We start from the raw sequence: 25,479 nt of genomic DNA, 5'->3' as shown, positions 1-25,479 counted from the left end.
AACCTCCTGCCCAAAAGAAGTCGAAGCAAGTGAATAATTCGCACATTTTTATTGATTATGAGCGCACTTCATGCACGTCAGATTGTAAAATGGCATTTTTTGTGGCCAAATGTTCCACAGTTCCTATTTCGAGTTTTATTAGTGTAAATGGGCTCGGTTGGAGTCTGTGACATCCGCGCAGAAAGAAGTCCTGATTTAAATGCGTCTCACATCTGTCTAGCTCAGCAGTAAATCACCAGCGCGCGCTACCTGCGGCGCGCGGAGACAGAGGTGCGCTGGGCGTTTGCCATCATCTGAGGGGAGGGCGGAACTTCACTTAAATACTGGAGACATCACAGAGCCATTCTCACAGCATCGGTCTCACAGCTTCAGCGCCTGACACACGGAGAAAACATGGCAAACGCCTACCTGCAAGGAGTAGAGATCTCAGCCTCTCAGTTCCTGGATATATTCCATCATTATGACAACGATGGTAATTTCTTTCCTTGTTTTGTGGATTTCGTGAACTGAAACATTTTTGTGGAAGAAAATAAATTGGGATTATTCTTGCCACCTGCTTTGCAACTGGTTTCCAAAAGTTTGGTTAAAATTATTTGTCTAATGTATCTTACCTAACAGACAGTCATTAACATGTGAGGATGTCAAAATTTGACAAGAGATAGATTGTTAGTCGTTTCAGATGGTTTTGAAATATTCTTTTTGGCTGACTGATGAAAGCACGTCTCATCTGTGTTGTGTCATTGATTTGGGGTGTAAATGCTCTCAGGTAATGGATATATCGAGGGGAAGGAGTTGCAGAATTTTATCAAAGAACTTCAGCAAGCTCGAAAACAAGCAGGACTGGTAAGTCACAGTTTTCTTCAGGCTTCTGCTGCATATTGGTATATAAGCATCAGGCTAGTACACATATGTGAAACATCCCAAGAAGATATTGTGTTGATAATGCAATATAATAATAATAATTATAATATCAATAATAAGAACAGTATCTATAGTTATTATTTGGGGAACAAGAAAAAAAATAATTTCTCAAGAAAAAAAAAAATCCTGTATTGTTTTGGAGAAAAAAAAATCTAATTTTCCTGCTGTCCACATAATAAACTGTGAACTTTTGATTTTGTGGTTAAAAAAGAAAAAAAAAGAAAAAAGAAAGCCAATTAATTAATTTGGTTATTAGAACATGAGATGAGTTTGATTGCTTTAAAGAATAAAAGAAAATACATAATTATTATTATTCATAATATAAAACAAAATATAAATTTATTATATTTAAACATACTTGTCTAAAATTTGCCTAAATATGGAAAAATCTTGTCTAAATTTTAATTTTTTTTATGAAATTATTATTATTATTATTATTATTTTTTAATCTGATCCATTTTTGTTTGATATTGTAAGGATATGGTAGTGGATTGCAAGAAGATTGCAAAGTTCGATTTCCCTGATTTTTTTAGTTGTAGAGGAGTTTGAAAAAGCAAATGTTAAAGAAAATTAAAAATTTTGAAAAAAAATAAGAATTAATGCAAATGAAAGAAAAAAAAACAATAACTTTGTTAACAATGAAAACAATTTAGCATCAGACACCACTGCAACCCAACAAGATACTATCTGCTAATAATATCTCCTCCGATGCAGGTGTGAGGTGTTGGTCATGGTCACAATTCATCTAAATGGATCTCATTTTGGTTCAGTAAAATGACACTTTATCTATGTGACCTTTTCAGAAGATATTGCAATTTTAGTGGCATTACACATTTTTCTCCAGGCTAGCATATATAATAAATGATGATGAATTCTGCCTTTGCTCTATCATATGATGGAGTGATATGTTATCAGACCTGTTAAAGCTCTGATAGAGGACAGAGACTTTGTCCCAGTTTGTCTCAGTCAGCACGTTAGAATAAGTCTGTCTCCCCATCTGGGTCCATACACATCTGCTGCTGGCTCCTCCCCTCATTTGCTTCATAGAGAATAAATCCTCATTTGCGTTTGTTTTACAATAACTCTGCCGTCCTCTGTAGTTGCAATCTGCTGGTTATGCTGTTATCTATAAAGAACAGCAATGCACAGTGTGTTGAAAACGAAGATGAAAGAACCTAAGCCTCATTGAAGGGAACTGCGTGCAGACTTGATGTAGTGGAATGACCTTGGATGAAACTCATTACTGGTACGAATGATGGTTTGTTCTTGTCTGGAAAATACATATGCTGAAATTGCCAAGCAAACAACATTCATAAGGGCTGTGAATGACTGAATACATGCTGAATAATTGGGAACTGAATGACTGTAATGAATGTCATAATAACAAATGTGAAGTTTGTGAAGGTCAGAGTACGTAGCCATTTAACGACGCTCCATGAGCAGCCCGGGTTAGGTATCATGCTCAAGGTCTCAAGGCTTGCTCTTTATGGGATCAGATAATATAGGAAGCATTTCCATCTCAATGGCAGTTGCTCGGTGACTAAAGGACTGAGAATGTCTGGTCAAGGGAACAACTGAAAGATTTTGAGGCAAAAAAATAAATACATTAATAAATTAATATAATAAATAATATATAAATAAATTAAAATATATTGATAATTTCACCAAGAACATGCACAAGTCTTTTCTACTGGCTAAAATAAAATAAAATAATAATAATAAAATGTGCACTGAAAATATGAAATACAAAATGTTACCAATATACAGGTGCATCTCAATAAATTAGAATGTTGTGAAAAATGACATTTTTTTCTTGTAAGTTATTTCAAAAAGTGGAACTTTCATATATTTTAGATTCATTGCATGTAAAGTAAAACATTTCAAAAGTTTTTTTGTTTTAATTTTGATGATTAGAGCTTACAGCTCATGAAAGTCAAAAATCAGTATCTCAAAATATTAGAATATTTACATTTGAGTTTCAATTAATGATCATCCCTACAGTATAAATTCCGGGTATCTCTTGTTCTCTGAAACCACAATAATGGAGAAGACTGCTGACTTGGCAATGATCCAGAAGATGGACATTGACACCCTCCACAAAGAGGGTAAGTCACAGAGGGTCATTACTGAAAGGTGTGAATGTTTACAGAGTGCTGTATCAAAGCATATTAAATGCAAAGTTCACTGGAAGGAAGAATTTGGGTAGGAAAAGGTGCACAAGCAACAGGGATGACTGCAAGCTTGAGAATACTGTCAAGCAAAGCTGATTCTTGTGAGAGCTTCACAAGGAGTGGACTGAAGCTGGAGTCAGTGCATCAAGAGTCACCACGCTCAGAGATCTTCAGGAAAAGGGCTACCAAGCCACTTTTGAACCAGAGACAACGTCAGAAGCGTCTTACCTGGGCTGTGGAGAAAAGAACTGGACTGTTGCTCAGTGGTCCAAAGTCCTCTTTTCAGATGAAAGTAAATTTTGCATTTCATTTGGAAATCAAGGTCTCCAGAATCTGGAGGAAGAGTGGAGAGGCACAGAATCCATGTTGCTTGAAGTCCAGTGTGAAGTTTCCACAATCAGTGATGATTTGGGCTGTCATGTCATCTGCTGGTGTTGGTCCACTGTGTTTTCTGAAGTCCACAGTCAACGCAGCCATCTACCAGGAAATTTTAGAGCACTTCATGTTTCCTTCTGCTGACAAGCTTTATGGAGATGCTGATTTAATTTTCCAGCAGGACTTGGCACCTGCCCACACTGCCGAAGGTACCAAAAGCTGGTTCAATGACCATGGTGTTACTGTGCTTGATTGGCCAGCAAACTCGCCTGACCTGAACCCCATGGAGAATCTATGGGGTACTGTCAAGAGGAAGATGAGAGGCACCAGACCCAACAATGCAGATGACCTGAAGGCCGCTATCAAAGCAACCTGGGCTTCCATACCACCTCAGCAGTGCCACAAACTGATCAACTCCATGCCACGCCGAATTGAGGCAGTAATTAAAGCAAAAGGAGCCCCTACCAAGTATTGAGTACATATACAGTAAATGAACACGCTTTCCAGAAGGCCAACAATTCACTAAAAATGTTTTTTTTTATTGGTCTTATGAAGTATTCTAATTTGTTGAGATGGTGAATTGGTGGGTTTTTGTTAAATGTGAGCCTAAATCATCACAATTAAAAGAACCAAAGACTTAAACTACTTCAGTCTGTGTGCATTTAATTTATTTAATATACGAGTTTCACAATTTGAGTTGGATTACTGAAATAAATGAACTTTTCCATGACATTCTAATTTATTGAGATGCACCTGTACACTATATTGCCAAAAGTTTTGGGTCACTCCTTCTATTGAACAGGTTTGACTACTTTATAATTTCCATTTGTACAAATCTAGAAAGTTTCTAAAAAATCACAAGCACACAATTCCATTGATCATAATATCATAAGGTTTGTAACATTAAGATTGGAACTCCCAATACTTTTGGCAATATATTATATGTTGCCTGCAATAAAATCTGACAGAATACACTGCTAATCATAAATGTCAATTATGATAAAAGAGGCTTTTTGAACCAGTTTGGTAGTTACAGTATCAATCACCAGGGGCTAATAGATAAACCTTGACACTTTTACACAAACAAGCATTTACCAGAACTGATACAATCACACCATTTTATACTCTTCTAAAATCCAAATATACAGGTGTGCAGCTGGTCTGACATTATAAAACAGTGACTTTCTTGTCCTCCATGTTGTTCCCGAGGTTGTGTCCAGTGGCTGTACTTTATTGAGATTCCCATGTCATTGAGTTACAGCCCTATTAGACGTAAAGAGGAGGTGATGGACTGTGACAGGACTGAGGAAAAGCAGCCACTGGGTCATTTCACACCTCTAATGATATTGTGCTGTGCTTTTCTGCTCCCTGAATGTCTCCCGTGGGCCTCTGCATATAACAATTTAATTTATTCAGACTTTAAGACTTATAGATCGTCTGTGTGTCCAGGTTTCATTTAATCTTGTACATCTGTGCCTACCGTACTTCAGCACTGTTCACCTCTCTCAAATAAACTCTCAAATAAAGCACACTGAAAATGTATTCCTAGATGTACATGGAACTCAACGCAAAAACCTCAAAAATTGTGACAATCTACAAACAGCAAATGAGTAAAAATATGAGCCAGCCATAATTTATTCATGCTGCAATGCATGCTGGGAGCTGACAAACATTGAACAAATCAACAACATTGCGCCATATTAAACTGCAAACTGCTTGTTCAGATAACTCTGCTAAGCTAGTTGGGAAAAGATTTAGAGGAATATTGCTAGACTAATATGCATATATATGTATATATATAGTTTTTTAAAGATATTTTGAGATAAAAACAAATCCGTGGTTCTTTTATGTGTGTCACACCATAGGACATTACGTCACCGTAAAGGACAAAAATGGTAGTTATTAAATGATTTATATTTAATTTTGAACATGTCAAAGGAGAAAGAAAGTTTCATTTTGATACAAACAATATCAACATGTATTTAAACAATACACAAAATAATTTTCATCAACAAAATTCAGTCTCTTAGTCAATCAGTATGTTACTGAATCTCTTCTGGCCCCCCGCTGGAGGTGCGGCACAGCTAAATATGATTGGTATTCAAACTATATTCATTTATGTAAATTATTATTTTTTTTTTTAATTATATGGCTACTCTTTTTAAGGCATAATTCTGCATTGTTCTCTTAGGATCTCCTCCCTTCTGCGTAGATCCCTGTTAATTTTCTCTATATTTTTATGCCCTCTCTCTTCCACTAATTTCTCTCCCTCAATTCTTCTCTCTCAAAAACAAAGTATCACATTTTATGCTTATTTTCATGACACTTTATAACAGTACAAGTTTTCTGTAAAAACATCAGAGAATATTTTAATTAATGTAATTATTGCATTTAAGAACACTGAAAATGATAAAAAAAAACAAAAAAAAAGACAAATCTTATTTAATTATTCAAAATGCTTTTTAAAGAGACCTTGTCCTCTGGTGTAACGCCGTAGGATGTTTCAGCCTTTTTCTGTCAATTAATGACCTTGCTATTCAAAGCTAACCTGTCATTAGCGGTTAGAAAGACACATTTGCATAATTTTCCATGATTATAGTTTAACATGCAGTTTTTAATTTAAAAATATAATTTTGGGGTGTCACACCAAAGGACAACAAAACGAAACCCTTTTGTAGTGGTTGCAAAAAAGTTAAATATTTAAACAATTCTGAGACAAAAATTGACCATCTGCTCATGTCATGGGCTTGACGGGGGGCTTCAGTAACATGACCATGAATGAGGTCCTTCAACTAATTAAGTTTCCTCTGGAATTGGCCGATTTAGAATCATGTTATGGTGTCACACCAGAGGACATGGTTTTCAGAGACAAAATGTATCAAGTTCCTACTCTTTCAGAAATATATGGATGAAAAAAATTATTGCCATTTACTAAAATAGACACTTGTACAATTATACTGGAGGTATTTATTAACATTTTTATGCTTTTATTTTTCATTATAAAAGTTGTAATTTACTGAACCGTGCTTGGGACAGTCACACCATAGGACAATTTTGAGATCAAAAAAAAAAAAAAAAAATTCTAATAACACTGCAGCTTTTATAACAAAAGATCTTGTTTAAATGTTTAACCATTTACTGCATTTTAGATAATGACAATATTAATTTTTATCTTGTGGGACAGTAAATGCTGTTCCTCTGAACTTTTTATTCATCAAAGAAATCTGAAAAAGTTCTACTCTGCTCTTTTCAAAATAATAATAATAATAATAATAGGTTTTGAGGAGCAAATCAGAATATTAGAATGATTTCTGAAGGATCATGTAATGATGCTAAAAATTCAGCTTTAAAATAAGCAGAATAAATTACATTTTAAAGTACATTCAAATAGAAAACATTTATTATAAAATGGTAAAAAAAAAATACTGTTTTTGCTGTACTTTGGATCAAATAAATGCAGGCCTGGTTAGCTGAAGAGACTTATTTAAAAACATTAAAAAAAAATACTTTTTAAAAACCTATATGGCTACTCTTTTTTAAGGCATCATTTTTATTGCATTTACTTTCTGCATTGTTCTCTTAGGATCTCCTCCCTTCTGTGTGGATCCCTGTTAATTTTCTCTGTATTTTTATGCCCTCTCGCTTCCACTAATTTCTCTCCATCAATTCTTCTCTCTCAAAAACAAAGTATCACATTTTATGCTTATTTTCAGAGAGACTTCTTTAAAAGAGACTTAAAATCATAAAAAAAAATACTTTTCAAAAACCTTTGACTGGTAATGTATATGTTGTAGATTCTAATTAATTCTCACAAATAAAACTATTTTTATCTGAAAAGAGCCGCTCAACCGAAACAGTTTCATTTGAATATTTTCTCCAGTTCTTTTAAATTATGTTTTGATTTTATCCTTCCTTCACTGTCATATCAGCTAAAGCAGAAATATTTGGAGTTTTTGTCATTTATCTGGACAGAAACCACAGAAGACAAGGATTTCAGGATGGTTCAACAATTAATCATGGGTCTTTTCAACCAATCACACAGAATCCTCTGTGTATAGAAAAGAGTTTCACAAATCACCGTACAGCCATTAATCATTATGGCAGACATTATAGATACCATCACCAGTTCAGAGATGTTTGGCTAATGGATAAAGAGAGCAAGAAAGCATCCTGACAAAAGCATTGACATTAAGTAATGATTAATGCTCCCACTGGTAAGAAATGACAAACTGCATGATAAAACAATAAATAAACATAGATCTACAAACAATTGTTCTTATGTTTATATTCAACTTTAAAGGCCACCAGTGCAATTATATTAAAAATGAGCAGTACATTCTGATAAATAAATTAAATGTTTGCAGGCAACATATACATTTCATTATAATATAGAAAAAAAGTTTGATTACGTCATTAACTGATTTTTACCATACATTTCTGTCATATGTACATCAGCTTGACAGTCACCACTGATAAGCTACTACTAAATATATTGTAGAAACTTAATTCCCTGTGAAGCTGCTTTGCAACGATTTGTATTGTGAAAAGCGCTATACAAATAAACTTGAACTGAATTGAATTGAAAAAAGCATTAAATGGACTTCAAAGCTACTAGAACGTTTTTATTTAAAAAAAGTCTCTAAAAAAAAATGTCAAAATGAATTTGGAATTTTCTATATGGATTTTTTTTATAGGTGTTTTTTTTCAGGTCTGTTTTGAGTTATGCATTGTGTTGTGTAGTGTTTTAGGGTTGAAAGAAATGTCTGTTTTAATGGAAATTTAATGGAAAATGCAGGACATTATCTGTTTTTCTATTGATTTTCTATATAACGGTATATTACATATGAAATTTTTTTTTATTTTAATTATAAGCAACAATAAATATTGAGTAAAAATAAAGGATAAATATATTATAAATATAGTATATACTTAGGAATTTCTAAAAAAAAAGAAGAAAAAAAATATTTTAAACTTTCCATGTCACCTATGCTAAAGCACACTGGAAAGAATATACACTCAATTTAGTATTCTGCCCTACACCAGTGCCATGCCCTCTCAGAGATGCCTGCTTGAGGATATGCCTTCATTTGTCTCAGCCACCCTATTGATTCTCCCTGAAACCGTAGTAAGACAAATAACTTTTGGTAAATAGGCGAAAGTTTGGAAAACTTGGTGGGTTGCATTTCATTGGTGCTTCAAGCAGATGTAACAAACTCTGGAGTCTGGGCCTAACTTTCATCAAAACCAGTACTCCATCATGAGGGGTTTCACATTTTAGTGATTTCTGCACAGTCACTGCTTTGTGTCTCATGCAAAAATGGCCATTTTTTTTTTTGAGAGAGAAATGAGAACTCTTCTCATCTGTATCAAAAGCAGTGTGAAAACACAATCAGCATTGTGCAATGAGGGCTGAAGATAGCAGCACATCCCATCTGTCTGGGCACATTTGTTCTTACACATCAATGGCTTTTAGAAGGCAGTCGGAAGCTTGATTATAGCCACTGAATTCGGCAGCAAACTGTATTTTTTTGTTAAAGAATGTATTCTTTAGAATGCCTGTTTGTTAAATTATTTTATTTTTCCCCCAGGAACTAACAGACAAAATGAAGGCCTTTGTGGAGAAATATGAGAAAAAGGCTGATGGAAAAATAGGTATCATTGAGGTAAGAAAGCTAAAAACCTATGCTATGGTATTCAAATAAGAGATTTGTTGGACTGTCCAAATGGCTGGCACAAGCAATTATGTCTGGCAGGCACAGGCCGCAGTGTTTAGGCTCCAAAATTAAAAAGGTTCGGCATGGTGACAATCCAAAATTCAGCTTATGTGTTGATTTACCTGCGAACAAAAATGTTTGTTCATTTATGAAATGCTTTCATCCAACAAAAGTACCATGAGCCACTTCTGACCATCAAACATCAGTTATGAAAACAGAATCGCTTGTTCACATTGTTGAACGCATAACCTGTTCAAAGCAGTGAATGAGTGTAGATTTACAGTCATCAGTGCAGCGGTCAGCTCTCTGGGGAAAATCATTTCAGAGATGCTATCACTGACCAGATATCCTCAGACCCAGCAGCCTTTGACACTTCATAAACTGACATCCATTCATAACTGACAGTCAACTTGTCTTTACCCACAGGATTTGATGCACATTATATTAATTGAACAGTTCATACATTTTGATCTGATCTTTGTCTTTACATCTTTCACAGCTGGTTCAAATACTCCCTACAGAGGAAAACTTCTTGCTCTTTTTCAGACAACAGCTGAAATCCTGTGCAGAATTTATGGAGGTGAGGTTTATACAAACTAGAATATACCATTGCATGTCTTTGAAGAATACAATTACAGCACCAAGTCAGCATATTAGAATGATTTCTGAAGGATCAGTGACACTGAAGACTGGAGTAATGACTGCTGAAAATTCAGCTTTGCTAACACAGAAATAAACTACTATTTAAAATAGAAAACTTTTATTTTAAATTGTAATATTTAACAGTATTACTGTATTTACCGTTTTTCATCAAATAGCATAAGAGACTTCCAAAAAAATCTTACCAAGCCCAAACTTTTGAAAAGTAGAGTATGTTGTATGACTTAAAGACATTTAAATATGTAAATTCAATTCAGTTTTATTTGTATAGCGCTTTTCACAATACAAATCGTTGCAAAGCAGCTTTACAGGAAATTAAGTTTCTACAATATATTTAGTAGTAGCTTATCAGTGGTGATATGTCAAGTTGATGTACATCAATGATGTAATCAAACAGACGATGAACAGAAATTATTATATGTTGCAATCAAACTTATTGCAAAATTTGGTAGTTCTGTGTGTTGTTTCAGGGTTGGCATCATCTGAGGTCCTCTGAGGGGTTGGCATCATCTCTTCTCAGGTGTTCGGTCATCAGCTTCAGCTTTCTGTAACAATTCCAGTGTTTAATGTGATTAATTTCTCCACCAGGCTTGGAGAACTTATGATGCTGATCACAGTGGATACATCGAATCTGACGAACTTAAGGTGAGAAAAACTTTTCACCTCTCGCAAGATGTGAGCTCAGAGAGAAACCATCTTTGTTGAGGAAATTAACCTTGTGTGTAAAGCCCCAGACACCCTAATGCTGTAGGTGCATAAATGGTACTAGTAATTTTAAACCTGTTATTTTCTCTTCAATTATGCATGTTGCTATGACTAAACCAGGACACTCAACATGCACTTTTCGTAATGTGACTATAGTAACATGTCTGGTTCTGTTTGAGATCAGTTTGACCTGGTGGTGAGCAAAAATGTTACAGAAAAAAGCCATAAAAAATCTTAATATGATAAAAATGCACTAGATTGGTTATTAATTTTTGGAGTACATAATTTGTTCTCGTATGCTTGGGAGTATCAGCCATGAAGTATTAACCAGTTACTCAAAGAAATAGTTCACCAAAAATGAGAGAAAAAAAAAAATGCCGACAATTTACTCACCCTTGGACCATCCAAGATGTAGAGAAGTTTGTTTCTCCATTGGAATAGATTTGGATAAATTTAGCATTGCATCACTTGCTCACCACTGGATCCTCTGCAGTGAATGGGTGCCGTCAGATTTGAGAGTTCAAACAGCTGAAAAAAAAAAAAAAACCACAATCCACAAGTAATCCACATAACTCCAGTCCATCAATTACTGTTTTGTGAAGCAAAAAGCTGTGTGTCTGTAATAAGATGTTCTAACTTTAAACTGTTGCTTCCAGCTAAGATCCTCTATCATAATATTGCTTTTTCATGTGAAAAGGTCATCTTGTCTAAACTGGAAGAGTGTTACGCCCCGTCTAGCATTTCATTAGCTCTGTACTTGTACTCTGCATAAATGACAATAAAGTTGAATCTAATCTAATCTAAAAGGACGCAACATGAAATGAGAGAGTGGAAGCGGGGAATCTTTTAAGGGTTTTAATGAAACCAAACAAAAATACAATAGTCAAATAAATAATTAGGGATCTTTTCTTCAGGAGCTGACCTGGCCAAAATAACAAACAAAACTCTTACTTTAAGACCGCTTTCCTAAACCCGAACGAAAATAAAATAAAAAGTACAATATATTAATCGAACTTCCTAGCCAAAAACAGAGATCAAAAAGGTTTACAATAAAAAATAACGTCAAACTCCTTACTTTCCCAAACCCTCAAGATTTACAATGATATACAAACTATTTACAAGTTTACAAATGTCAGTGGATTTTGATGCATTATCTTGGTAAGTGTTATCATGGATAATGGATTGATATTTTGGCCAGAAGCAATGGTTTAAAGTTGAAACGCCTTAATGATGGATTTGTTTCTTACAAACTCACAGCTTTTCGCTTCACAAGACATTAATTGATGGATTGGAGTTTTGTTCGCAGGTAAATAAACACCACATGAGTTGTGTGGATTTATAGTGATGCTGTTTGGACTCTCATTCTAACAGCACCCATTCACTGCAGAGTGATATAAGGCTAAATTTCACCAAATCTGTTTCAATGAAGAAACAAACAACAACAACAAAAAAAAGGGTGAGGAAATTGTCAGCAATTTTTCATTTCTATGTGAACCGTTCTTTAAGTTTAAGTTAAGTTTGTTAGTTAAGACACTAAATTAGCCTTCAGTGCTCTCAGATGAACATGGACAAGTGGGTTAACATCTTTTGGGTTTGGCAGGGAGTAATGCATTAGCACATTTGGCACACAAACTTGCTGATCAGCATACTTAAAGTTCAATTCCATCCTATTATCTCTTTATGATCTTGTTTCATATCACTCAGGACAAACCTTTTTAAAAGAGTAAACTAATTAAAAACACATAATTAAACTAAAGATGCAAATCGCCTCAGAAGGCAGCTCACACCTTCTAAAATGTAAGAGACTGATTCATGAGGTCAATCATGAGCATATTGGATTGGATTAGATCTTGAGTTTCCTTCTTAAAAGTCAGCAGTGCGCTAGGTCTTTCTCTAGCATGTGGACTGGAGGGTACGACAACAAACAGAACAAAAGATTTGATTTTTAGACCAGCACTAATAACCATATGCATCCCTCAAAGGGGCTTGTGTAAAGCAAGCACTGAGGATTTGTGAATTTAAATGAAAATAGGGAGCGGTTTCTTTGAACAGCTGCTAGATTTACAGTCAGTGATTTGATGAGTGCAATCTGTCAACACTGGACTGCTTTTGGACCCACTAATAGACCTCCAGCAGGAAAAGGAAATTCTGAGAGCTCTGTGAATTATGGACGTTGCATTTTGGAGACATTACCACTATACAAAACATAATATGGATAGTTCCGGTCATGGATACTGATTGGTCAAAACTGGTTATATCCTTCAATCAAGTGCAAAAGTGCCTGACCGTTTTTTCAGCAGCCTTGGTTCAGAAAGTATTTTTCTCATGATTTTTTTCCCATATGGATTTTGAAAAGTCTTTGTTTAATAGTTATAAGCCCTGAACTAAGCCAATTAGTTACAAGGTGAATCACAACATTAGCATTTGAAAATTTAAGACAAAAAGACAAAAGGTACAAGGATTTAATTAGGAAAAGAACTACAATCCCATGAAGCATTGCAATGATAATCGAACTAAAAATGGCAGAGAACTTTTACCTTTAGAAAATATGCATATTATGTATACAAATGTTTAGGTAGTTTGAGTGTGTAGACAGAGAAACTGACCCTGTTAATCACAGAAGTGCAATTTACTGACCCCAAACTTTCTTAATGTATAATCCAACCTAATGTTTTTCAGAATTTTTTGAAAGACCTGCTTCAGAGGGCTAAAAAACCATATGATGAGAAGAAATTAGAGGAGTACACACTGACTACGGTAAGCTCAGAGTGAACTCCACAGCCCAACAAAAATGTGTATTTAGTGTCACCTTGAGAACTTGCCACTTGAGGGAATAAATATTGTTTATTTTTTTACAGCTGAAAATATTTGATTCAAATAAGGATGGGAAATTATGTCTGTCAGAAATGGCACGGTTAGTGAGCTTGCAAATTCATTATGAATATTTATCATTGCCCTATTAACTTTGATATAAAAATGGCAAATAGCTCTTATTTTTTTAAACAGGCTGTTACCAGACCAGGAGAACTTTCTACTCAAATTTCAGGTATGTCAGCATTAGGAATGATCTCATGAATGCATTGGATTTACCCTTAACCACCTACAACTGAACAAATCTTTTCTTCAGGGGGTAAAAATGGCCAGAAAAGAATTCAACAAGATTTTTGAGTTATACGATCAGGTAAGTCTCTTGCATTGATCAATCACTCTGTCATATCATCAAAATCCTCTGTGCCTGCACAGCCTTAAAATACCTCAAGCCTAAACTTAATACTGGTTGATTTTATGCATAACCAAGCATGCATAGATCAGCCAGAGTGTCTCTAATTGTATAAGACCCGAGGAAAGCAGCCATTACTATTCAAAGACAGTGCTCTTTCTGGATATCACCGCCAACACCATTGAATCTTTTGGCCCTGGCTCCATTGTAATGTATTACTGTGTCCCTGAATAGGGCAAGTTCCTCACTGCTGATGACAGCACCCCTGATCTTTATTGATTGGCAGGTTCGGGTTGCGAACTCACATGGCGACCGGCTCAAAGGCACACATACCCATTTTTGGGCTATTAGAAAACACAGAGTGATGATGCGGCATTAGAGGAGGCAGCATGTGCTTAAAGCTCTGGGGCATTTCATTACAGACACACCGACTGCTGGTCTGCATTTAACAGACATGTGGTTTGGCCTCATACTGTTTGCTCTGGGACAATGCAACAGGCTAGCTCGTTCTTTCATCAGGTAATTAAGAGGTGATTTAAAGCCACTTTACCAATATATGGAGATACATAGACTTACTTGATCGGCTTATTCTTAATTTAATGCTTTAATGCCTCTTGAAAAGTCATATTGAAGCTTATTTTTGATGCAGTATGAAATAGTAAACAAAACAATTCACACAAAAATTTAAATTATGTTATTTAATCTCAAAATATTATATCAATATATAAAAATACAAAAAATGGGAAAAAATGTGTGACGATTTGTTCTTGAGCATATTTGCAATCCCACGTTGCTAAACTGTTATTTTATGTCCAAAAACTGTGAAAATAAAATAAATAAAATACTTCTGTGTTCCTAAAAATGTAAGAAATATAAGAGGTCATTTTAAGGCCATATTTCAGACATTGAAAATACATGGACTTACTTAATTAGCTTATTCTTAATTTAAAGGGATAGTTCACCCAAAAATGAGAATTCTGTCATTAATTACTCACCCTCATGCCGTTCCAAACCTGCGAGACCTTTGGTCATCTTTGGAACAAGAATTAAGATATTTGTTATGAAATCCGGGAGCTCTCTGACCCTCCCATAGACAGCAAGGGTCCTACCAAGATCAAGGTCCAGAAACGTAGTAAGGACATCGGTAAAATAGTCCACGTGACATCAGGGGTTCAACCGTTCTTTTATGAGACTATTGTAAAAGAATACTTTTTGTGTGCAAAAAAAAAAAAAAAAAACTATTTTACTGATGTCCTTGCTACGTTTCTGGACCTTCATCCTGGTAATATCCTTGCTGTCTATGGAAGGGTCATAGAGATGGATTTGATAAAAAAATATCTCTGTGTTCCGAAGATCAACGAAGGTCTTATGGGTTTGGAAAGACATGAGGGTAATTAATGACAGAATTTTCCTTTTTGGATGAACTATCCATTTAATGGCAAATGCATAGATATGTATTTTTATGATACAGTATATATGTATAAATTTTAGTCAAAAAGTCAAATCAAATAAAATCTACTTTCTGGTTCCCAAAAATTTAAGAAATACAAAATATAAATATGATTTTAAAAAAAGATTGAAAAAAAGGATTTGATAGGCCATGATGGTGAATAAAAAAAGGTGTTTTCTTTAAACCAAAGCCAATACATATAGAACATACACTGCCTTTTCAGAAGCACATCTAAATGTCTCAGGCCATCTAAAGGACGTTACAGGCCCACTTTCTCTGGCTGTTATTTCTCCAAAGCACCAAATGAGCACCACGAGACCCAGCATGTCATTGCATTGACTCTGTGTGCAAAACCGATCCTTAATGCCCTGATTTCCAATCTCTCCCTAGAGAACATTGCATGAGGCGTCCCTAATGTCTGAATAGAGAATACAGGAAATGATGGTAAAGTGGCATGACACTGAGTTTCCTCAGTGGCTGTCACACATCTGTGCTCGTTAATGTTCACTATGCTCTCCGCCTCTCCCAGGACAGGAACGGTTACATGGACGAGAATGAGCTCGACGCCCTCCTCAAAGACCTTTGTGAGAAAAACAAGAAGGTACGCATCTAAAATAAAACCCAGCTGATCGGAGGTTTCATGCTTTTATTTTCTGTTGTTGATGTATTTTGACTCTCATTAGAAGCTAAAGATGAGCACAAACTATTTTCCTGAAGCAAACTCATAAATGATAATACTAGTGAGAAATCTAATCTCCTGCTGCTTCATGTGGATTGCATGCAAATTCTCAGCTTTAGAGGACAGAAAAAAGGAAGAAATTACTATCATACACAACTATCTTTACTAAAAAAGCATTTGTCTGAAAAGGAGGGGCCTTTTCATTCTAGAGAACACCTGATTGGACAAGAATCTATGTAGTGCAGGATGAGGATAAAAAAACTCAATAGCATCCATAAAACATTTTTTATTTTTTTTGATTAACAAAGGATTTCTGTCACTTTTAATCAATTTAATACATCCTTTGTGAGTAAAAGTATTAATTTCCCAGAAAAAAATCTTACTGACACCAAGCATTTGAACAACAACTGTACAGGTCATTTTGAACAAAGGGTTTGTTTAGACTTCATAAATGTAGTAAAGTAAAAAAGTAATTTTAATTAGATTATACAGTATATAATTCAATGTATTTATATGGTGTACTTTGGGTTTTAAAAATGTTGCTGCATGTCTGAAAAAAGCATTCGAGACTCATGAAAACTGAAAATTTCGAATGCCACACTGACACACATGCTCTTCCGATCTCTTCACAGGTACTAGAAGTCAACAAAATCCCGACGTATAAGAGCGCCATCATGGCTCTGTCTGATGGCGGCAAGCTCTACAGAACAGAGTTAGCGCTGGTGTTATGCGCAGAGGAGATGTGAACGCCTCTGTCTGTACACACATTATCCCAGAACCCCATCCTCAGCTCACCTGTGACGCGTAAAGTAGCTAGAACCCTCTTACGTTCTTTCATTTTGAACATGGATTTCACATAGACAGGCAACCCTGTGGCACATACTTTACAATTTGTTGTTTCTATACTGTTTCTAAGTGTACAGATTTTTTTTAAATGGCACACGTACAATATATACAAACTACACTGCATACATAAACACGACATTTCCCTCAAAAAAAGATGAGACCCAACATGCTAACAAATCCCCGTCCCGATTCAATATCCAAAATATCCACCAATAACTATTCAGTAAGTATAATAAGTATTGATTTATCTTACAATATCATAGACAAAAGCAATAATGTCCTCAAGGAATGCTGATGAAACATGGCCTGTTGGTGGAATCTATGTTAAACTCCAAAAGGCTGCATTTACTTTTGCGATGCATGTTTGTAACTGACGGCAGGCCCTGCTAGTGGGGTATTTTTGACTGCAAGCACATGCCGAATGTAATGAATCTCCCCAGTCCTGTCTCTAATGTTAGATTTTGCACTGTAAAGAATTACATGTCTATGCTAAACACCACAGACACTGTGTAAGAAAACATTAAACATATTGAATGACTATCTGTGTCCAGTTGTGTGTCATAGATCCTTTAGTCTCTAAAAATCAGCCTAATTTTAATTCCAAACTTGAATTCCATGACTTTCTTTGTTCAGTGGAAGAAATACAGTGAAAGTAATTGGGATCCATTGTTGATTTGTTTTGGACTTCATTGATTTTCATTGTATGGATAAAAACAGTTGAAGCATTCTTCTAAATATCTTCTTTTGCGTTCTGCAGAAGAAAGTTAGTCGGGTTTGGAACAATATGAGTAAATGATGAAGATCTGAAGAAGTTCATTGTTTGATTCGGTGCAACAATCACAAAATGCAAATGTTAGTTTGCTCTGTAATTAAAACCATTCTCAAAATAAATGCCTGGTTTTGAAAATGTATATGAAAATAAAGCTGGGGTTGGAGAGTTCAAGCAAAAAACACAAAGCAAGCAACTCTCAGTAGAGTTCTTCTTTCCCATTTAAAGTTTCAACAGATCATGATCTTATCTTATAATTGAACAGTTGACCTTACCAAAGCGGACACCCTAAGACATAAAACTTGCGTCATTGCGAACAAACAGAAACACTGTTTATAAACCTGTTTGTTTAGTTGGAACGTTGATAGATTGATGAAACTAAATCAACTAGGATAGCGGCATATTGAAAATGCAGTTGATTTTCCTATTTTCCCATATCTATATCAAGATATTATGGAATTGTGGAAATTTCGATTAGCCACCTTTGGGCCGGAACACCAAGGATGAATGGCATTCAAGAGAAATGCCTCTTCCCCTCAAGTGCTGTAGAAAATTGTTTTGATACCAGAATTTCGATGCCAATTTATAAGCTAATTTAGCACCCTGCCAGTAATATCCAGCGATTTAGGCTTGACCTGAAAATGCCACCGTTAAGACTAATTGATATTTAGCACTAATGACAATAAGGACACATTGAGACCTAAAACCATCAAAACTCAGGCTTCATCCAGCAAATATATTCAATTACATATTAAACAATCTATTATAACATAATATATTAAAAGATTACACAACTTTTCAAAAGTCAGCAAGATTTCTATTTCAAATATATTGCTCTATATCTATACCTGCTCTATAACTTTCTATTCAAAGAATCCTGAAAAACGGATCACAAAAACAACAGGCAGCATAACTTTTTTCAACGTTGATAATGTTACTTCAGTACCAAATCTAACAGAAATTCAATATTTTAAATGGTAATTTCTTAAAAAAAAAAAAGACTGACCTCAAACTTTTGAACTGTTGTGTCTAAGTGTGTACACAAATAAACTGAACATCATGCATTCAACAAAGTGTAAGATTTATATGCGATTATCTGTGTTATGAAAGCATTATAATTCATTATATGCTATCAACAAGAGCAGGTCAAGAAGAACACATACCATTTTTCCTAAGGATAAACACCACATATTTTTGTGCTCTGTCAAAAAAGACTGCGTTTGCTCCACCACAAGCAGTAATGTAATCTAAACTGGAAACCACCAGGAAGAAAGAGCAGAGAAAAAATGAAAATGAAGAATCCTGAGTGAAGCCTGATTTAAAAACACTTTCAAAGATCAAAAACTCTCCAGAAGTACAAAGCAAATCCTGTATTTCCCTCATTTAATTGTATTTTTTCCCCCACAAATTGATAATTAAACAAGAATTAAGGCAGAATTTATTCTGCAGAATATATTTTTGACAAAATGAACTACGCATGAACAAGTTAATGTACACTAAACTGTAATATCTACTTTGTCATTACATCATAATGCTGTTGAAAGTTATTGTAAGACTTCCAACACTTGTTGCCATAAAAGGTCAGGTTGATTTTACATGCTTTAAACATAGTAATATCTCTAACACGTTTTTTGTGGGATTTATCATAACAGGGACAGTAACCATCCATTCATCCATCTATTCTCCAAACCGCTTAGGATTGCTGGAGTCCATCCCAGTGTACAGGGGCAGTGTGTAGGTTAAAAATGTAACCTACATGTTTACAGCATACAGGATGTAATGGCCATTGTTACAATGGATAGATAAGGCAGAAACGGCAGACATCAATAAGTACACAAGTCTATAATTTAGCACAGCTCAATGCTTTGTATGTGCCAAGACAATATTAGTCTCAATTTACACAATGTAAAAATCATATTTTAAAATAGTCGATCCTCTGTGTTACAATGGGAGATTACGACTGTCAGAGGTTTCAGAGGTTTATGATCCTTTTGTGCTTCTGATCATTGCTTCCATTATGGCCCATTGCTCCGGTGTGACCTAGAAAATAAAATCAAAGTAAAGATACAATAAATAAAGTAATAAAAACTCCTCATTGTAAATATCTGATTGATTACAAATCACCTTTTTCAAACCATTAAATTCACCAGCAATGGAGACATATTCACCACCATCCATTCGAATGATCTATGAGGACAGAGGAGACATATAAGATGGAAATTTGTCTTTCACTGTGAAAAACATATTAGCTGCCCTGTCAGGGCTCCTTAACTTTATAAGTATAGGGCCATTACAGTAATGCGCCGGACCATATAATTCCATATTGATCTCTGGAGCGCTATTTTTTTTTCTCTAATTCTTCACAAAATTCCCTCCAATACTCAGAGAGGGAAAGAGGGGTGGAGTGAGTGCCCTTGGCTCCGTTTCTATTTGGCTGTAAACGGAGAGGCCCTGTGGGGATGATGCTAGGTGAGCTCTCACCCAGAGAGACAAAGCTCTTTTCACGCAAGGTCACCGAACTCACCGCGCCTGATACCCAGCTGGCATAATCGCTGCAGAGGTATGCAGCAAGGTTGGCGATCTCTTCAGGAGTTCCCAGACGACCCACGGCTATATTCTCTAACATGTTCTGTTCAAACATACCGGTGGGATCCAGTCTGCTAAAGGCACCCTTCAGAAAGATAAAGGAGAAATCACTGTAAAGCATATCGTTTTAGATTGATTACATAAACTTAAAAAAATATAAAGCTTTAAAGTTTGAAAATAATCCAAACGGGATTGAGTCAGAGAGCTGAACTTAAAAACCTAACCATTCAGACTGGTTTTCTGTTTTTTTTAAAAGATCTGATAAGAAGTATGATTCATCCTTAAACTGGACATCACTACTTCTCCATAAACAGACCTAGGTTTGGATGATGACGTTTTCAGAGAAGGGCCACTTAAAAACATGCACACTACCTTGGTTTTGATTGGTCCTGGTTGAATAACGTTGAATCTCATGCCGTATCTGCCCCACTCTGCTGCCAGAGACCTGTGGGTAGACTGAATCGGTCAGACCTTTTACACATGCTCTGATTTATTTGAAATCCATTTTTTGGGCACATCTGCACATCCTATCTATCAGACATGTCCAGCACAGTTTCTAGTGAAATTATCTTCCTGAGAGAGGCTTTTTCCACTTTAGGTTTATCACACAGAAGCAGCAGTAAGAAACATGGTGACTCACGATCAAGCCAAGGAAAATGCAATCAAAGGGCTGTTAAGGCTCTGGTGATCTTATGTACAGAATGTATAGAGCATGTATAAAAATAAAAAATAAAAAAAAATTGTATTGATTAAAAGAAAGAAAATTTGTAAATATTTGTAAGGTAATTTTTTACCTTAGACCTACAATTAATAATAATACAATATCTACTAAAAAATATATTTTTATCAACTTTGAAAAAATAATTTTAATATGTAATTTTAAGTAAGTTTAATACTATAACCTAAGATGATAATAATAAAAAAATAATAACAATATTTACATATATAAATCCTGTCATTGAACTAAACATTTCAGCAGAGATTATATTATTATTAATAAGCTAGTGGTCTGAATCATCAGTTAGATACTGTGCTGTTCACCTCTCCCTGTTGTATTTTCCGCATATTTAACACTCCTTAAGGGGAGAGGATCAAGATCCCCATCTTATAATTAAAATATAAATGAAACATAGCACACGGCACCTTCATTATGATAATATATGCAGCCCTCCAAGAATATATTAGAAAGGCATTTGACAGGAGGACCCGATCCTCAAAAGAGACCACAGCCTGCCAGGTGAATTGGACCTAAAAACGTGTCGGAAGTGTAACAGAATACATACGTGCAAAGCTTCTCCACTCCAGCTTTAGCCGCAGCACTTGGCACAACAAATCCTGAGCCACTCTCAGCATAGATTGTGGTGATGGCCAGAAACGCAGCACCTTTAGAAATTCAACAAGATTATCAATTTCTGGTGCTTCAAATAACATGGAACTAAGCTTCAGATCACCTGTGACACAATAAGATGATGATAAAACACACAGTGTCGTGAAGGTCAAACTTGTAATCAATAGTAATCTTTAGACTATGAGTTAATGGAGTAAATGAATAGTCTGTAATCACAATGTTCAAGGAAGCAGAAAGAGGTCAAAATAATCAGGTGAGAGGCTGGATATCTGAATTTGAGATGCTAATTCTCTCTCGCTCTCTCCCTCTCTCACACAAACACACACAAATGTGACTGAGGCAATGAACCAGAATCATCTTATCTTGCTTGTTGTCATTGTACCCACACACATACTTGGCTCTTATCATTGCAAAGTAAATGTACATAAAGACTAATGATGTCTTAATTTACAGAGGAGTAATTACACTGGCTTACTGGTTACAGCCAGAAGCTGTTATCTTGACAGAAAACAAAAGAGCAGAAAACAGCATGAATGCACATAAATTAGCCTGTAATAAAAACAGGCTTGATTACCAAAACAAAATCCCACAAACTTTTTATGCCTCATTTCCAAAAGCATTGCTCATGGAAGAAGCCACAGGCAACCTCATTACAGCAGAAGCATCAAGACAACAGGCAGAAGAAAAACATGGATCATCTGTACAACCATACATCTCTTATGCATGCCAAGGCTGCATTTATTTGATCAAAATGACAGTAAAAACAATACTATTGTTAAATATTACAATTTAAGACAACTGTTTCCCATTTTAATATATTTTGAAATGTAATTTTTTTTATTCCTGTGATGGCAAAGGTACATTTTCAGCACCCATTACTCTACAAAATGTATTTTAATATGACGATTTGCTGATACCTTCATCCAAATCGTGATGCATTATTTCAGGATTATTTGACAAATGGAAAGCTCTTTTGAACAGTAATGTAAAAAAATAAATATTTTAGGGTTCTATATTTATCTCTATTGACCGCATCTGTGACCAGCAACCTCAGAAAATAATGTTGACGTGTGCCTCAAAAACAAAAATGCACTTACATAAATTCTTCACAACAAAAAATAAAATGATCTAAACTGTCATTGTAGCAATATGACTACATTTTTGGATGGATGGACTTTTGGTTATACATTACCATGTTTACATGTAAAATGTGGCAGTACTTTTGGAATGATGTACATTGTAAACAATTATTTCAAAGCAATGTCAAACTTCTTAGAATTCTGATGCAAGGGCATGAATTTTCACACTTTTTATTTTTACAAAAACACAAAATTATTTTCACATATGTGATTGATAGAACTTTCTATTAAATTCAAAACATTCTATCAACTATTAAATAATCACCAAAACAAATAACGCAGATTATCAGTCATTTAGAGAAGGGTGCTATTGTTAATTTGAGTACTTTTTTTGCACTTACTGCCCTCTAGTGTCATGTACTCCAAATCAACTGCTTCCATTCATCTAATCGAACATCCGTTTCACGTATTTATGCATTTTGCAGAAGCTTTTATCCAAAGAGCCTTACATTGCATTCTAGGTACACATTTTGGTAACACTTTATTTTTGATAGTCCACTTTAGACATTCTACTAACAGTAAGTAACTTTGCAACTAGATGTCAACTAGCAGTCTTTAGAGTATTAGGACTGTCTTCTAACACTTTATTTTGATGGGTCCACAACATAAAACATACTGACTATGAGCAACTTAGTAACTTCTTCTACTAACCCTAAACCTAACCTAACAGTCTACTCTGAGGCTGATGACACACGGGGCAACTTTGAGCAATTTTGCTGGGCAACTTTTTTTGAGCAATGTTTTTTGGGCACTGGGTAACAAATTTCTATCTGGATACTTTAGATCGGCTGTGAGCTCTGCGTCTCACCTGGTTGCCTGTTGACGGCAATATTGTCCAAAGTTGTCCAAAAAAGTTGCCCAGTATATCATCAGCATGAGAGTTAGTTGACATGTAGTTGCAAAGTTTCTTATAGTAAGTAGAATGTCTAAAGTGGAATATCAAAATAAAGTGTAACCCACATTTTTTTTTAATCAATGCATTCCCTTGGCATTGCTAGCGCTATGCTCAATGCTCAATGTTCTGCAGTATATTACAACGTTCAGGTTTTCCTTAAAATTATTAAAAGTTGAATAATTACCCTGCAACTACTTTGCTCCATCTCTAGAAAAATAATAATCACCTTTCTCAGCTTTGATGAGGCGTTTCCCGATGTCTAGCGTGACATATGCGGTGCCATTCAGCACTATGTCAGTGATGGTTCTCCAGGCATTAGGAGAAAGTTTCTCTGAAGGAGAGATGAAGTTTCCAGCAGCATTGTTTATCACCACCTGTGGGTTGACAAAGCACATCAGAAACAGGTTTGTGTATTTGTCTGAATCTATTGTATCACTGCTGTTAAGATGGAGACCTAAACCTACATCAGGCAGGCCGACATCATTTACAAGCTGGTTAACAGCGGCCTCCACTGAAGCAGGGTCTCTAACATTACACTGGACGGCATGGACCTGAAACATGAACACATTTATCAAGTTCTACACCATAATCTGGAATCCACATGAACTACTCTAAAAGTATAACAATGTTTGCATAGACTTTCTAAAGCAGAGGTACCTTGTTTCCTGTCTGTTGTGAGATTTCATCTGCTGTTTTCTTCAAAACATCAAGATTTCTGGAAGTGTGACGACAGAAGACAAATAATCGCTCAAATTCAAAATGATTTAAACTTTTGGCTTTGCTTGTAGGGTGCATCAGCAAATAAAATAAAGGTGAAGGTGTGTTCAAAGTAAGATTTGTTTTTTAAATGTTTTTGAAAAACTCACCGGGGTACATTTACTTGATCGGAATTACAGTAAAAGCAATAAACAAACAAATAGTGTAACAAATTTAAAATAACGCTTTTCTACTTGAACAGATTTTAAAATGTAATTTATTCTTGTGGTGGCAAAGCTGAATTCCAGTCTTCAGTGCCACATGATCCTTCAGAAATCATTCTTATATACTGATTTGGTGCTCAAGAAACATTTCCTATTATCAATGTTGGAAACAATTGTGCTGCTTAATACTTTTTTGAAAATTTTAACAAAAGGGATAACTAACCTGCTGGCTATCATGCACTCTGCTCCCAGTGAAGACAGAGTGGTGGTCATGGCTTTTCCAAGTCCCGTTCCTCCTCCAGTGATGAAGGCCACTTTGTTTTTGTAAGTTCCTGGGAGAAGCATAACACCCTCAGAAGATGGGAAGAATCTAGCTTGAGGAGGCTGGCTCTGGTATAATGGGTTTGTCCCAATTCCAATCAGCTGTTAAAGGATGCAAAGAGGATCATTGAATTTTAATGCATTAATTCAGTCAGTAATAGTAGCCTAGCTATTATAAATAGAAACTGGGTGGAAGGTCATATGCCAGTTCTCTGCTTAAGCTAGAGAATTATACATTCTAGCGCATGCAATAGGTCTCACATGAGTGCACATTACAATTAAGAGATCATTTCACCCAAATATAACACACTTTGCATGCTATTTAAAATTAAATTCTCTAAAATGCACAATAAACCATATATAAAATATAAGATTGTGCGTTTATCTAAAGTTCCAGGTAAATAAATTACTTTATATTGGCAGCATTTTATGAGATTTCGAAACTCAATTGTAAAAGCATGCACAAAATCTTAAGTGCACATGGACACAATAAAACTCTTACTCGTGCTGGTATGAAGCACTTGTTTGGAGAAACTCTATTTAACACGGTCAGTCCTCTGAACAGCGCCATTGCGTCAAAATGTATCTTTTTTTTTTTTTTTAGAGAGAGAAAGCGTATTTGAACAATGTCATAACATGCAAATAATTAGTGGAGTCGGACTCAATAACGCCTCTGACGCATTGAAATGACTCTACAACTAAAGTCCGAACATCCCGAATGATATCTTCCGGTTTCCGGCTGATCTGGGATCAGACACGT

The 25,479-nt window shown here is 35.3% G+C and overlaps 2 protein-coding genes across 2 annotated transcripts; one reads left to right on the top strand and one right to left on the bottom strand.

Annotated features, from left to right (window-relative positions):
* Positions 1 to 393: 393 nt before the first annotated feature.
* Positions 394 to 16,641, top strand: LOC306887828 (calbindin-like; the record flags this gene model as incomplete). The annotated part of the gene is made up of 11 exons (XM_079445832.1): positions 394 to 472; positions 767 to 843; positions 9,056 to 9,130; positions 9,681 to 9,761; positions 10,430 to 10,486; positions 13,226 to 13,303; positions 13,405 to 13,460; positions 13,553 to 13,592; positions 13,674 to 13,727; positions 15,746 to 15,817; positions 16,528 to 16,641. 11 exons carry the CDS (start codon positions 394 to 396, stop codon positions 16,639 to 16,641), a joined length of 783 nt encoding a protein of 260 aa, XP_079301958.1.
* On the bottom strand, positions 16,168 to 25,435 carry LOC306887496 (2,4-dienoyl-CoA reductase [(3E)-enoyl-CoA-producing], mitochondrial-like). Its single transcript, XM_079445256.1, has 11 exons — positions 25,222 to 25,435; positions 24,622 to 24,821; positions 24,136 to 24,193; positions 23,943 to 24,029; positions 23,705 to 23,852; positions 21,380 to 21,479; positions 20,469 to 20,541; positions 20,035 to 20,181; positions 19,635 to 19,697; positions 19,137 to 19,550; positions 16,168 to 18,837 (listed from the first exon to the last, which is right to left on the bottom strand). Exons 1-10 carry the CDS (start codon positions 25,288 to 25,290, stop codon positions 19,491 to 19,493), a joined length of 1,005 nt encoding a protein of 334 aa, XP_079301382.1. The 5' UTR covers positions 25,291 to 25,435; the 3' UTR covers positions 16,168 to 18,837; positions 19,137 to 19,490.
* Positions 25,436 to 25,479: the final 44 nt, after the last annotated feature.

Source organism: Barbus barbus (genome assembly GCF_936440315.1).
Source record: "Barbus barbus genome assembly, chromosome: 21".
Taxonomy (NCBI): Eukaryota; Metazoa; Chordata; class Actinopteri; order Cypriniformes; family Cyprinidae; genus Barbus; species Barbus barbus.
This window is presented reverse-complemented; position numbering and strand designations above follow the sequence as displayed.